Source organism: Malurus melanocephalus, unplaced genomic scaffold (genome assembly GCF_030028575.1).
Source record: "Malurus melanocephalus ecotype Western Australia unplaced genomic scaffold, MMel_1.1 scaffold_30, whole genome shotgun sequence".
NCBI lineage: Eukaryota > Metazoa > Chordata > Aves > Passeriformes > Maluridae > Malurus > Malurus melanocephalus.
Window position 1 is genome coordinate 279,015 of NW_026623262.1, and position 13,079 is coordinate 292,093.

Here is a 13,079-nt window from a genome sequence, read left to right on the forward strand (position 1 = left end):
TCTTGACACTCAGGCACAGTTAGGTGCTTTGTTTAAATGATGATGAAATACGGTGCTTGTTCTCTGATTGCATCCCATCTTTTCCTTCCAGCGCATGATTGCCAACACTGTCAGGACAGTGAAATTCTGCCGAAGCCAATCTTTCAGTAAGTGTATTGCAACATCTGCACAGTCAGCATTATCATCAGTAGCTACAATAATTGCAACTAATTCTGTGTGTACCAGAATTGAAAAGCCTGCTTTCCGGTGATTCTTCTATGTTTGGATCCTGTGTTGTTTCTCAGGGCAAAATATCCTTCAGGAAGCTCTAATAAACCCCTTCTCCTCCAAGCATCTCTTTTCCAAGCATGTGAAAGAGCTAAATATCTGTGAGGTCTCTACCCCTGTCAAATTAGAGGCAGTTGAAATTAGCCACTGGCTTCTGAAGTGGTTGAAATAAGTCTAGCAGGAAGCAGCACACAGATACTTGCTTGGATAAATGTGGTTTTAATATGAAACTAATCTGGAGACACGACCTTTATAAATTGCATAGCTGCACAAGGTGATCAATTTAAAACCTGTTTGTCAGTATAATTACCTGAACTTGCTTGAGGCCATGCAAGATGACAGAGCTGTATGGTCAAACAGGCTTCTCTGGGTATCATCCCATCAAGGTGCACAGTCACACAGGCATTTCTTCAGCACTTTATCCATTTTGACTCACAGCACCCTTCCTCTTTTTCAACAACAGAATAATTAATATAAAGCTATATTTTTATAAAAATGGTTTCTTTGCATTTAGGTCAAAGCCTAACTGTAGAATTAACTACCAAATTAAGGGTGTTCTTTTTTTCTCTCCCACAATCCAGGGTTTTTTTTTGCTTTATTGCTTTAATTTTGATGTATTAAGCACTAGTGAGACCTCCACATATTTAGAAATGAAAGCAAATTTTCATTATACGTGATATAACAAAATGTCACTACATAGATCTACTGGACCTAAATTCCATGGTTTTTGTGTGCATATATATTTATGTATTATACATGCCTCAGTATTGTTTTTTAGTTGAAGTTAAGGTGCCTAACAGGCATTTCTGTGAGCTGTTCCCTGTGAGGCTGATGATACTCAGATTTTAACTCAGTGTATTCCATAATTGTTGCTAGAGCAGGTATAATGTGTTTATGTTAGGTAATGTGAACAGGTAGTAAATTCTGAGGCTTGAGTGGGGCAGCCAATAAGCACTACGTTCTTGTAGATATTTAATACTGAGCTAGAAATAAGTATATTGCATGAAAGAAGGCTTAAATCAATTATATCATTTTGAATCTCTCAAAGTTGCTGGTTCAAAAGCAAATGAGAGACTTTAAATCATACTAGTTAGCTATATAATTTATAGCTAATGACTGGTAAGGTGATGTGTAAAACTGTAACCAAGGGCCATCAATTTTAGTAAATGCAGCCAAGGATGTCCAAGAGAAAAGTTAATTTGTGGGGGTAGTAACCAGAAAGACTGTCAGATACAGAGGAAGGGTTTCAAAGACAGCAATTGCTAAATATTTTCTTTTTAACTCACCGGGATCTAGTCCTTCCTGTGACAGCTTTTAAGGAGTTGTGCATTTTGTTCAGGCATTTGTCCATTTATGTGTATCAATCCTACATCATTTTTCTTTCACCAGATCCTGATGCAGCCCTAGCTAATAAAAACCATCAGGATGTTCGGAGCTATGTGCGGCAATTAAATGTGATTGACAACCAGAGAACTTTATCACAGATGTCTCACCGACTGGAACCGCGTCGAGCATAAACATTTGAAGCAATGATGAGAAATAATCTTTTATCCTCTCAAGGTCACTTGTTAAGAACTTCACTTTCTCTGCTACTGCACTGCCACTACAAAAATAAGCAAAAACATATTCTAAAGTCTTGAGCAACGCACAATTACCAAACTGTTGGAGAACTTCAGCTGAGGAAGAATTTRTGCACTGTAGGTGTACGGGGCCATGTTGTGAACTGTTAATTTATTTTGAAGTATAGTAAGTGATATATCATATGGATTAAAAAAAGGCAAAAGGTAGAATAGTTAGTGGGAAATGCACACAAACCTTGTAACAATGCTAAAGTAGGTAGTGGTTTTTTCTCCCTAATTAAGAATCTGTATTCTATGATTTACTCTCCAGGTCAGGACCAAAACCAATCATCAGTTTAGCTTGCTCAGCTAATGTTGACCTCAGTAGAAGATGTATGTAAGCATCTGATGAAATAATGTAGATTCAAGAGTGGACCAAGGTGTAGTTCCATTGAGAGAAAACTTGCAAATATTTCCACTGTAAACCCAACAGATACTAAGAAAAATTCCTAGTCTCAGTCATACTGCCYACTACTACAAGCAGCGTGGCCCTTTCAGAAAACTGACAGGACTGAAAATACTTTTGAATGATAAATAGATCAATCTGTGTTTACATTTTACTTCTTTTTTTAAAATTACCAATGAGGTTATATTTTAATTACCAAAATTCTGTTAAAAAATAAGGTTGTCAAAATCAATAGCATTAAAGGTAGCAAAGGACTGGTTCAAAAAGAGCACAATATGCACAAATGGATTTTAAGAGAATATTTTCCTGGATACCAAAACCTTAAACTTCAGCTATAATTCATAGTGGCTGGTTAACACGTATTTTCTGATCTTAAGCATTTACAGATAACTTAATTTTCAGCCAATTGTTTGCACTTTCAATAGAATGTAAATAAATGTCAATTTATTATGTTCTAGAATATTTATTTATGTAATAGTTATTGTGCCAAAATAATTCTGTTTTATTTATTTTGTTCAGCATGTTATCAGAGTGCAGCTTTTGTCTTCACACTTCGTGTGCATTTACATGTAGGAGTTGTGTGATCTATCTTTTCTGTAAATAACATACAGTACCTTATTAAATGTAATTGCTGGAAAGGTTTAGTCACTGGCCTTATTTGCATTTTCAGCTTCATTCCTGCATAAATACCAATGAACTAACTGGCTGATATATCATACTTGGCTTGTCATTTGCAGGGCCTCAAAYGCAAAGTTGGCCTTCATGCCCTGAGAGATGGCTGATGAGTTTAAAGCCAGTCAGATCCATCCCTGCCACAGAGGATGATGATGGTCTGGCAGTAACACCGTGGTCCTATTAGCTGGTTTGTTTCTAAGGAGAAAACATTTAAATTGGAAAGGTTGAAATAAAGAAGGGACATACTCTTAATTTTAGCTATCTGACTAACTTGTCCTGCTCAGTYACTAATGTGAGTGCTACAAGTTATCTTATCTTGGGCAGGGTTTTACTTCAGGCTGGCAAACAGGAGACTTTGGTTAATAGGGCACTTCAGAGACCTCTGGCTTGGGTCACCACAGGGAGGTCTCAGGGCCTGCAGCAGTGAGGGGAGWGTTGATTTAGTGTGTGCCCTTTCCCCTCCTGAATAGTCCTCAGGCTGGCTGTACTACTGCTGGGCAAGCCCAGATGGCAGCCAAGTGCATGCCAAAGGAATGACGATGTTCAAATGGCAAAAGTCTTTCCTATTGCATTCATSCTGGTTCTATGCTGTGAGCTGGATATCATGAAACTGATTAAGCCTGAAATTAGAAGTTACAAGTGTTATCTCACAATTAAGCTTCAGAGATGAACTCATTGATACAGTCTACATTTTGCTTTGGATGCAGAGTATATATTTTTTTTACATTGAGCAGGACTGTGTGGTGTCAGTATACACATAAAGATTTTTTCTATCTATAAAAACACTTATGTCCTTTTAGTCAAAACATAAATTCTGCAAAAACAGAGTCACCGGGGAAATGCTGACACTCAGAACCACAATCTGCTTGGTACCTGCATTCTGCAAAGGAAAGAATTACACAGTTAAGAAATATTCTGCAGCATGATGAAATAATTTATTTTAAGTTTGCTGTCTGACTAGAAGTTCAGGATGATTCAGAGGAAAAACAGCTAATAACATGGAGACAAATTTGTGTCTTATTTCAAGTGAGAAATATTTATTTCCATTTGTACTTTTCAACGAATATACTTCATATGGCTTTTTCAGATACAGAATCTTCCCAGCAGCAAAGCATGCAGTAGAATAAACTGCAGGGACACAATTAATTCAAAAGCCATTTTTATCTTTACAATCAATTTGTAAGCATTTCTTATTTCACACTTTTATTTGTTCCAGATTTGTTCCTGTTGTTTGGACGTTCATTTATTTCTGTGTTAGCTGGTTTATAAAGCTGCCAAGTTTCGCCTTGGCTCTGCGCATAGGCTGATTCTTCATCTGTTTAGTATGTTTTTATCCCCTTGGTTTATTAGTTTTTTTCATTAGAACCTCTAGCTATTTTACTTACTTGTTGCCAACAGTCTCTATCTTGTAGTTATATCCCAGTCACACAAAGAGGTTTTATGGCACCTCCRTATCAACAAATGAATGCAGTTTACCTACTCAATGAAACTGGTATCTGCCATATTTTAATTTTCTAATAAAGGGTGCTGTATAAATAACAAGTGTTGCTATCTCTGTATCTAACTCATTCAAGTGGCTCAAGATAGTTGCTATGATGCCGATCACTGTCTACATACCAAGAGATTAGATGAATAAAACTACCTTCTGGCTCTGGGATCTGTCCTGGGCTTCCCTTGCTCCCTTGTGTTGACTTTACAACTGGAAGGCAGCTGTCAATATATTGGTCTTGCTGTACAAAGTCTAAGCGACTGTTGCAGTTGTGTGGAGAATGAATAAAAGCTCAAGAAACACTGAAATGTTAAAACACGCGTCCTGACTTCACCATGTGCTTGCTACAAGTCACAACATGTTCCTGCTTCACTGAAGACACCCCCTCACTGCTGACGCTTGGGGCAGTCTGCAGGCCGGGCTTCAGGGAGCYGGGCAGTCCCCAGTGCCACTCTGCTTATGATCCAACCTGCTTTCATTGCAACACTTGGCTTGGTTTTGGCCAATTCCAACTCCCCCTGCAGGAGAGTGTCCAGCCATTACTGTACCAGGGCCATTTCCTGTGGGAACCACAGGCTTGTCTGTCCTGTCCCTGTCCCGCCCCTGCGGTCCTCCAGTGGGACCTGAGGTGCTTTGCACCTCCATCACGCCCACTTGCATGACCAGCATAAATGCTGCAGCGCAGCCCCCTCCTCATTGCAATGCTGCAGGCTGAAAAAACACAAACCTGCTCTAAATGGTGATCACGCCTGAGGGTCACAGGCCACACACTGCTGATATGGCTGGTCTGTGCTGCTTGGCCGCAGGCCCCAGAGCTCCTGACCCTGTTTTATTTACTGGCAGAATCATAGCTGGAGTATGAGTTTTCAGATGAGAGAGGACCAGGAGGCAGTATCCATAATAAATATCCACTGCTGGGAACTACAGAGCTGGGAYTGTGATGCCTCGGGCATTTTGGAAAATGTTCTTCATTACAGGGTTCTACTGTTGACATTTTTTGCTCAGGCAGCAGTAGAGAGCACAAACACCTCTGTTTAGGGTTGCAGAACCTGAAGAGTCACAGGGTAGCTCTCCCTACCCTGGCACATTTCACTATTGTTGGTTTGTTAGGATTTATTCTTTTTCTCAATGACCAGACCCAGTGCTGACAAAGGCAGGGAACAAAGGTTAAATCCAGGGAAGCTTGAATCCTGCACACCAGGAGGCCACAGCTGTTTGGTAAAGGCAGGATCCAAAATACGTTCCACAGACATCTTGTTCAAACCCGATCGGCCACAAAGAGATTATTGTGCCAGATRAAAGAGTTCAAATGTATTTGCAGGACTCTGCAGATAGAGGGTTTGGGCTCTTTCTTCCTAGGTGAAATACTGTGAGGACGCACATTCCCTTCAGACCAGGCACAAAGAGAGACAGAGACAAAAAAACTCCTTCTTTCAGAGACACTGGCAAAACAACCTTTTTAAGTACAAGAGTTTAAATATAATTTAGAAATCTTACAAAGTAAGTTAGAGAGAAATCAAAAGGTTTAACCTGCAGGGGTACCAAAAGAGATAATGAATTTTGCTTGGGGGAAAAAAAATTAACAAAATTATAAATCTAAATTGTTAGCACAGCTTCTCAGTAAGGTCAGCYGCATAATGTATAGCACCTTAACCTCTTCCAGCAATTTTTAAACACCACACAGCTTAAATAGACTACTTCTGAATTCAGCAGTATTTCTTCTGGGAGCTCTGAATGCAAATCAAGAGGTAATAGTAGAAGGAAATTAAAAGATGTGCTCTTCTCATTTCATTTTTTTTTTGTACTGATAATAAGGAAAGCAGAACAGAGTGATATGGCAAAGTGAACCTCTAACTTGAATAGCTTTTCTTTCACTGTTAATCTGAAATGCATTACACTCTGCCTTTTCAAATAATCATAATGTTCTTTATGGTAGCCTGCATTAAAGTTTAGTAGGCATAAGCAGCAGCTGTCACCAGAGGTCAAGGTATTAGCAATCAAAGAAAATAATGACCAGAGTAAAAAGTTATCATTAAAATTGCAAAACCAGAAACTTTTTTTATCAGTCTACCTTTGTAGCCCTTCCTCCAGGACTGTAGCTGTGCCCATGGAACCCCTGGCACCTTGTTTCCCTGTGACAGTGTGGTGGCTGGGCAGCCCTGGGCTGGGGTAATAACATGTCTGCTCTCAGGGGCTGGAGGGGACCCTCACTTTCCTGCTTCTCTCAGAAAGGTGCACCACTGCCCCAAACCAAGTCCCACAGGACAGGGAGCTCTCTGATGTGGCTGGGGCTAAAACTTGCCCTCAAACTTCTCGCTGTGGTCATTGTGTTAGAAGAGCACCTGGGGTATGTCCCCACATGCTTTTACCTCATGCTGTCCAACAGCATGGAGAGACTGGCTCCAAGCCCATCTGCCCACTGCTTTGGCAATTACAGCCCTCAGACACCTTCAAACTAAGGCAGCGACTTGCAAATTCACAAAGGAGTGTAATCCAACCACAGTCTTGGCAGCTTACGACTTAAGTGATGGGGGCACTGCTGTAGAAGGGGAGATTCTTAAAAGTGAAAAAAGAGCATGTACAGCTACAAAATCTCTCACATCTAATTGCTGAAGGGTGTTTTACAAAGGGTTGCTTTTAAATAGGCCTGGCACTCAAAGGTAATTTCTGGATTCAAAATAAACTCAGAAACCGACATGATAATGCATAAAGAATGAATAATTACCGACGCAAATTGGAATATTTTTCTTGGAAACTCCATGTAATAAAAATGTGACACATGGGGGTACTAGTAAGAGCTTAACCTTTATTTCCTGGCCCTAATCCATTTGGGTCAGAGTGACAAAAAGCGAACCCTTTCTCACATAGTAGGGGTCAGCCAGTCATGTTTAATTTTTTTCCTCTTTTTGCTTTCAAATGCAAATAAAGCACATTACCAATGAAAATAATGATTGTAAATGAATACCTCAATTAAAGGAAATTTACATAAAGATACGTAGGATGGAGGTGACAGTAGATACTCCAACATCCTAACAGACAATAATCCATTTCTTAATCAACTTCTGTCAATAATCATAAGCTTTCTGCTCTCCATGGTTTCCTCATTATAACACCACCTCTTGTGTTTTTAAATAGTTCTTTCTTCAGATGCTGTCCAAGCCAGCAAGTGAACCCCCATCTGTATTTGCCGACTCTTTGTGGTTTTTCACAGGTGTACATTATTTCTGCACAGGAGTACTGTCGGCAGCATTGTGGATGTTCTCAGATAACAGAGAGATGGTGTTGCCTTCGGTTTTCTTTAGATGTCCTCATTCTCTGTAGGACTGACCCTTGAGGGCTGCAGTACTGGCAGGTTGCTGTCTAGTGTCTGTTTGAAATCCAACATTTCCTTCCATTTGTAATTCCTGCCCTAGTGTTTCTCCTGTTCCAGTTGTCTGGCATGTAACTCCTTTGTGGTGCTCCTGATCAGTTAGCACTGTTGCTAGAAACTAGTAAGAGGTTTGCAGGGATTTTTGTTTCCTTCCTGTTATAACTAGAAACTGCTAATGGTGTTCCTATGTTTTGGGGGCGTTGATCACCTCTTTTTGGAATCACAGGAAAAGGGACTGAGATRGCTAAAGAGATTTATCTAGAATAATGGCTTTTCTGACAGAGTCTAACATTATGGACATTTTCTAGTTTTATTTAATCTCTAAAAACCAAGAGAAAAAAAGATGTGATTCCCAATAGACAGATTTTTTTCTAATTAATGTAGTCAGGATTTAAAAAGTAGCAAAAAACGTAAACTCTCATACTGCAGTACATAATTAAAAGGAGTTAATATTTTCATTGTAATTCAAACCAATTCTCTGCCCATGGTGGCCAAAATTTTCATGATTCCAATACTTGTATTTACTATTGAAGAAGGGTAATTGTACTAAATAGTATTTTAATGATTGATTTTAATAATGAAAATATTATGCTTTAAATCATTTGCTGAAAGTTCTGTGTTGTTATCTTCCCTTGGTKGCCCTCAGAGGTGGTGGAATTGTGCCTGCCTCTCCCAAAGTCTCTGTGACTGAACAATCTATTGGAAAAAAAAWTTGAGAGAAATGAAGAGACTGTTGCTTCAGTGGAGCTCGGAATAATGTGGATTAGAAAACACAAATGGGCACAGCTACAATAAATTCAGTACAGCTTTAAAACAAAGAAAACAGTGTTAAGCTGTATTACATTTTAGAGAAAAAAATCTGCCAAAATTAGAACAACAAATTAAGTCTATTGGACCACAAAATTTAATATAAGAAGGAGTATGAGCTCTATATATACAATTAAAAGTATGTAATGAACTAGTAGCTGAGCAGAGTGCTAGTGAGTGGATTACAGCTGAGTATAATGATCAGCTAAAAATTGTGGTGCCAGAAAGATAAGAAAGCCAGTCTTGTAAAACAATCAAGAATTGGATTTCTTGTTAATATTTTGCCATCTCATGGCTATCTCATTGTTAATTATATTGACATTTTTGTAGAAGTCATATGTGCTCTCATACTGCACACATGCCTGATCAAAAGACAGTGTACAAGCTGTAGCCTGCCAGTTCTGAAAACCATTGTGCACAAAGCAGGTATTTGATCCACACCCATTGCACACAAGCATATTCTGCCACGTCTGTATTTAATAATTCTGATCCATATTTAATAATTTTGTACTTAATAATTTTGCACTTAATATTTAATTGTATGTTTATAATGTTATGTTAAATATACTATATAGGCACTTTCACAAAACCATTATTTTTCTCTCTAATTAAAAAATGAAACAAAACAAAAAAACAGATGAGAAAACAACAACAAAAATGGGTGTAATAGGTGAATGGTATGAGCTCTTTCTTCATTCCCCATGAAAGTGAAGAAGCAGCCATTTCRCACAGCACACCAAAGATCAGGCTGATGCAGCAAACAGGAATCACAGTCTCAGCCGTGTGGGCATGAAGATTGCATGTAGCATCGGGCTGGTTGTGGGTGCACACTCGCCACCTCATTTACAGCAGGAATGGCAGGATTGCCTCCGAGCCAATTCCAAAGACAATTCCTTGGTTTTCCACTTGCCATCACCCAGAAAGAGAAAAGGCAGGTTATTCTGGCTAACATTAGTCATGAAACCAATCCTGCTAGTTATGTTTTGGGGTGTAACTGCAGAGGTGGGTGATTGCAACATGTGTAGACATACCTGCACAAAGTTCAGCCTGGAAAGCTTGCAAAAATAAGGCCAGCTTTCCAGGCCAGCTATTTATCCACCTCTTCCAGGTCRCAAACCTGATGGAACAAATGGCATAAAACTAATGCTACCAAGCTGTTACAGCTAATATTGCTCTAAATAGTTAGATATACACTAGTGCTACATATCCTACAGCAGTGTGTACAGCCTTCCCAGTATATCTTAGGTGTGACCTCCACCATGTTTTCTGGCCAATATTTTAAGATAGAAATGGAAGCAAGCCATAGCAACCAGAGGAGCAGCCATGCTTCGATGAAACCTCTGTATTAAGCCTGGGCCAGCCTTGAAGGATAATTGAAAAATATGGAGCAGATGGCCACTTGCAAATTATCTGTGTGTAGAGTTTCGCATACAGTTTAAACTGGAATAAACCACTACTACTGCTAAAAAAGAACTCCAGGCTCCATCCCTCTCAGCTCCTTGTGTCAGCCCTTGCTCCTTTCCTGCTTTTGCGCTAGCAGTTGCCTGATGACCTGCATTTTACKCTGAGTAAAAACTGATCTGTTTTCTCTACAGCAGCTTCTCCTGTTCCATGTGCAGCCAAGCAAACACCATGCTGGCAGAAGGTGAGATGGGCAGCACAGCAGGAGGAACAGGGCTCAACAGGCAGGGCAGGGGTGTGCCCGATGCTTTTGGCAGGCAGGATGATTTAAATCGCCTGGACATATACATGAAACTGTATTTTCCATGTTGAAAGCTGGTGAGACGTCATTACAGAACCTGTGATAAGATGTAAAGAGACAATTCATATGAATCCTTTCAACTCTAAAATTGAGTTAAAAGTTGCTAGAGCTGCCTTTATCCTTTGCCAGTTGTTGTGGCTTTACAATAACTTTTGTTAGCTTTTAAATATTTTCTTTTTCTGCCACTTCCWTATAAATTGAAGAAGCCTGAGATTACAATTGAGCTCTCCACAGGTAACTTTTGAGTTTTTCTGTTTAAGTTTGCTGCCTCAAAAAGCAGRGAAAATATACCACCATGTGTTGACTCATTGTTTTACATAGTAGTATGGCCACCTAAGAAACTCCCATTACACTGGTTTCTGATCTTTTCTAGCTGTTTTTAATTTAGTTTCCATGATAATGGAAAAACAACTTGAAAATATCCAGTCTCACTAGTCAGAGGGCAGAAAGAGTATAAGGCCCAAAATACACTCTTAAAACCTTGTTATAATTCCAGCTTCACAGTGTAGCACTGGGGTTGGACAGTCCTTGTGYAGGCTCCTTTGCTTTCTCTCATTTATCCTCTGTTAGAGCAGGTGCAATTACATGTTTTAAACAAGTGGCACATTAACACATTCCCATGTGCAGGCTCTGCACTCTACTCCTGAAGTAGGAAATATTAACCACCCCCTCATTTCTCATGTGCTACTGSAATAGTTTATTTAGGCCCTGCAACCAGAGTCTAAAGTCACATATGGTAAATCCCAGTTCTGCAGATACACAGTCATGGTAAAAATGCCCGGACAAAGCACACTAGGCAAGACACCCCTGAATGCACGTGCTCAGGGAAAATGCCTGTGAAACAAGTGATTTAACATTCAAATAGATTTTTAAATAATTTGACTAATTGGCAACTGCCTCTGACAGGAAAGATAAACACTTTAGTCACAGCATTTAAGAGACTAAAYATATGGCACATCTCCTCCAGAGCAYGAGTTTCATGTGACTTGTGTTTGATATTTATGTCTTCTTTTAAAATGTGGCACCTTTGACTGGAGGCTCACTAGCATATCAGTTCATAAGAAAGCACAAGCACTCTCAGATCAGACAAGAAGTGCCTGAAACTGYAGTATCCAGGGGAAGCCAAAGCATGCTGACCTCCTTCACTGCTTGTCCTGGCAATACTGAATCTGTCAGGTGGACAAAAGGGGGTCACCAGTGCCTGCTTTTTGACTCTCTTACTGTCTTCAAATATTTTCTGCAGAGTGCTTAATATCTTGCTGAACTTTACTCCTATTAAGTTATTAAGGTTCAGTGAAATGTTTTATTTTAAGCACAGAAATGCATACTTGTGCACCACTGTTTTAACTGGTTTTCATCCATCCTTGTGCCAAACTAATATAACATGCGGAAAAGCCTCTGATATCTATTAAATAATTATATTTGATTCCTCAGTAGTGTTCTTCTATGATTCACCTTGACACCATATATCTTTGAGATGTACAAYTAAAGCATATGATTCAATGGGATGCCGCACACCTCTTTGTGAATCATTGGGCTACACAACTGGTTTTGTATGGCAGATCTACACATGCATGTAACAACAGTCAAATATGAGAGATAATGAGGAGCTGCAGTTCTCCAAAGAATGTAAAATCTCATTGTGTAGTCACCAGTAGATGACATGGGCAGTGCAGAGTAAAGCAGTGCTAGGCACTGAATCTTGCRTGATGCTTGTATCAATGTGCTGTGCAGCCACGTGATGTGCTTACCTCAGCAGAAAAATTGTTTGCCCCCCAAGTCTCTTGAGTCACTTTCTTTAAGTGTGACACCAGTAAGCTGTCTTATTCAAACAGTACTAAGCTGATTCTATTTTCAAACGTTTTCTGCAACAGCAGAGTACCACAATGCCATTAAGATGTTTGGATATGAAGGGGTCTGTATGGCTTCAATGGGTGGAGGTGGGTTGTCTCTGTCTCATTCCTGACCTGGGCAGCTGGGGAATATGAACGAGCGATGGGGGGGTGTTGCCAGTCAAGTCCTCCTCTTCTTCCATAGTCCTGAAAGGAAGACTGGCAATGGGACCACACCTGCTCCCTTCCTACTCCTTGGGACCTCCAGACCCCCACCCACAGCAGCTTGGCAATCCCAGGTGGCACCCAGRACTTCAAGATGCTGCATCTTGGGATAATACCATCCCAGCCCTCATGGCCCAAGAACAACAAAGTAGTTGGGTTTTTTTAAGTTACCATCATCTGGTTATATTAGTAAAAAAAATTATCTATACTGCATGTTACAGAAACAGGAACCCGGGACGAAGAAACTTGTGCTTCCAAAGCTGTGACCACAGTAGCACAGCCCTGTGCTGGGACTCCCTCCATCTGCAGTTACCGGGCTGCACTTGCCAACTGGAAATACCCAAGAGAACAGGCCCCGCTTGGTCCAGTGGCTCTTCCCAAGTTTGGCACAGCTGACCAACAAGCAAACAGCCACTCAGCCAGAGGCCATCCTCCCTGGTCAGCCCAAGCCAGRAGRGCCAASTGTGTCCTGGGGTGCATCAGGGCCAGCATTGCCAGCTGGGCAAGGGACGTGATTGTCATAMTCTGCTCTGCACTGGGGTGGCCTCACCTCAAGAACTGTGTGCACTTTTGGGCGCCACAATATGAGAAAGATATAAAAGCCCTTAGAGAGTGTCCAAAGGAGGG

At 40.3% G+C, this 13,079-nt stretch overlaps 1 protein-coding gene across 5 annotated transcripts in view; it reads left to right on the forward strand.

The window, feature by feature from the left end:
* Positions 1-4,768, forward strand: part of RAPGEF4 (Rap guanine nucleotide exchange factor 4) — a 139,296-nt gene extending 134,528 nt beyond the window's left edge. For all 5 annotated transcript variants that reach the window (XM_057363657.1, XM_057363658.1, XM_057363660.1 and 2 more), the window contains 2 exons: positions 92-146; positions 1,657-4,768. In XM_057363657.1, coding sequence (XP_057219640.1) covers positions 92-146; positions 1,657-1,784 — 183 coding nt within the window. In that variant the 3' untranslated portion in view covers positions 1,785-4,768. The remainder of the gene's footprint in view (positions 1-91; positions 147-1,656) is intronic.
* The last annotated feature ends 8,311 nt before the right edge of the window (positions 4,769-13,079 follow it).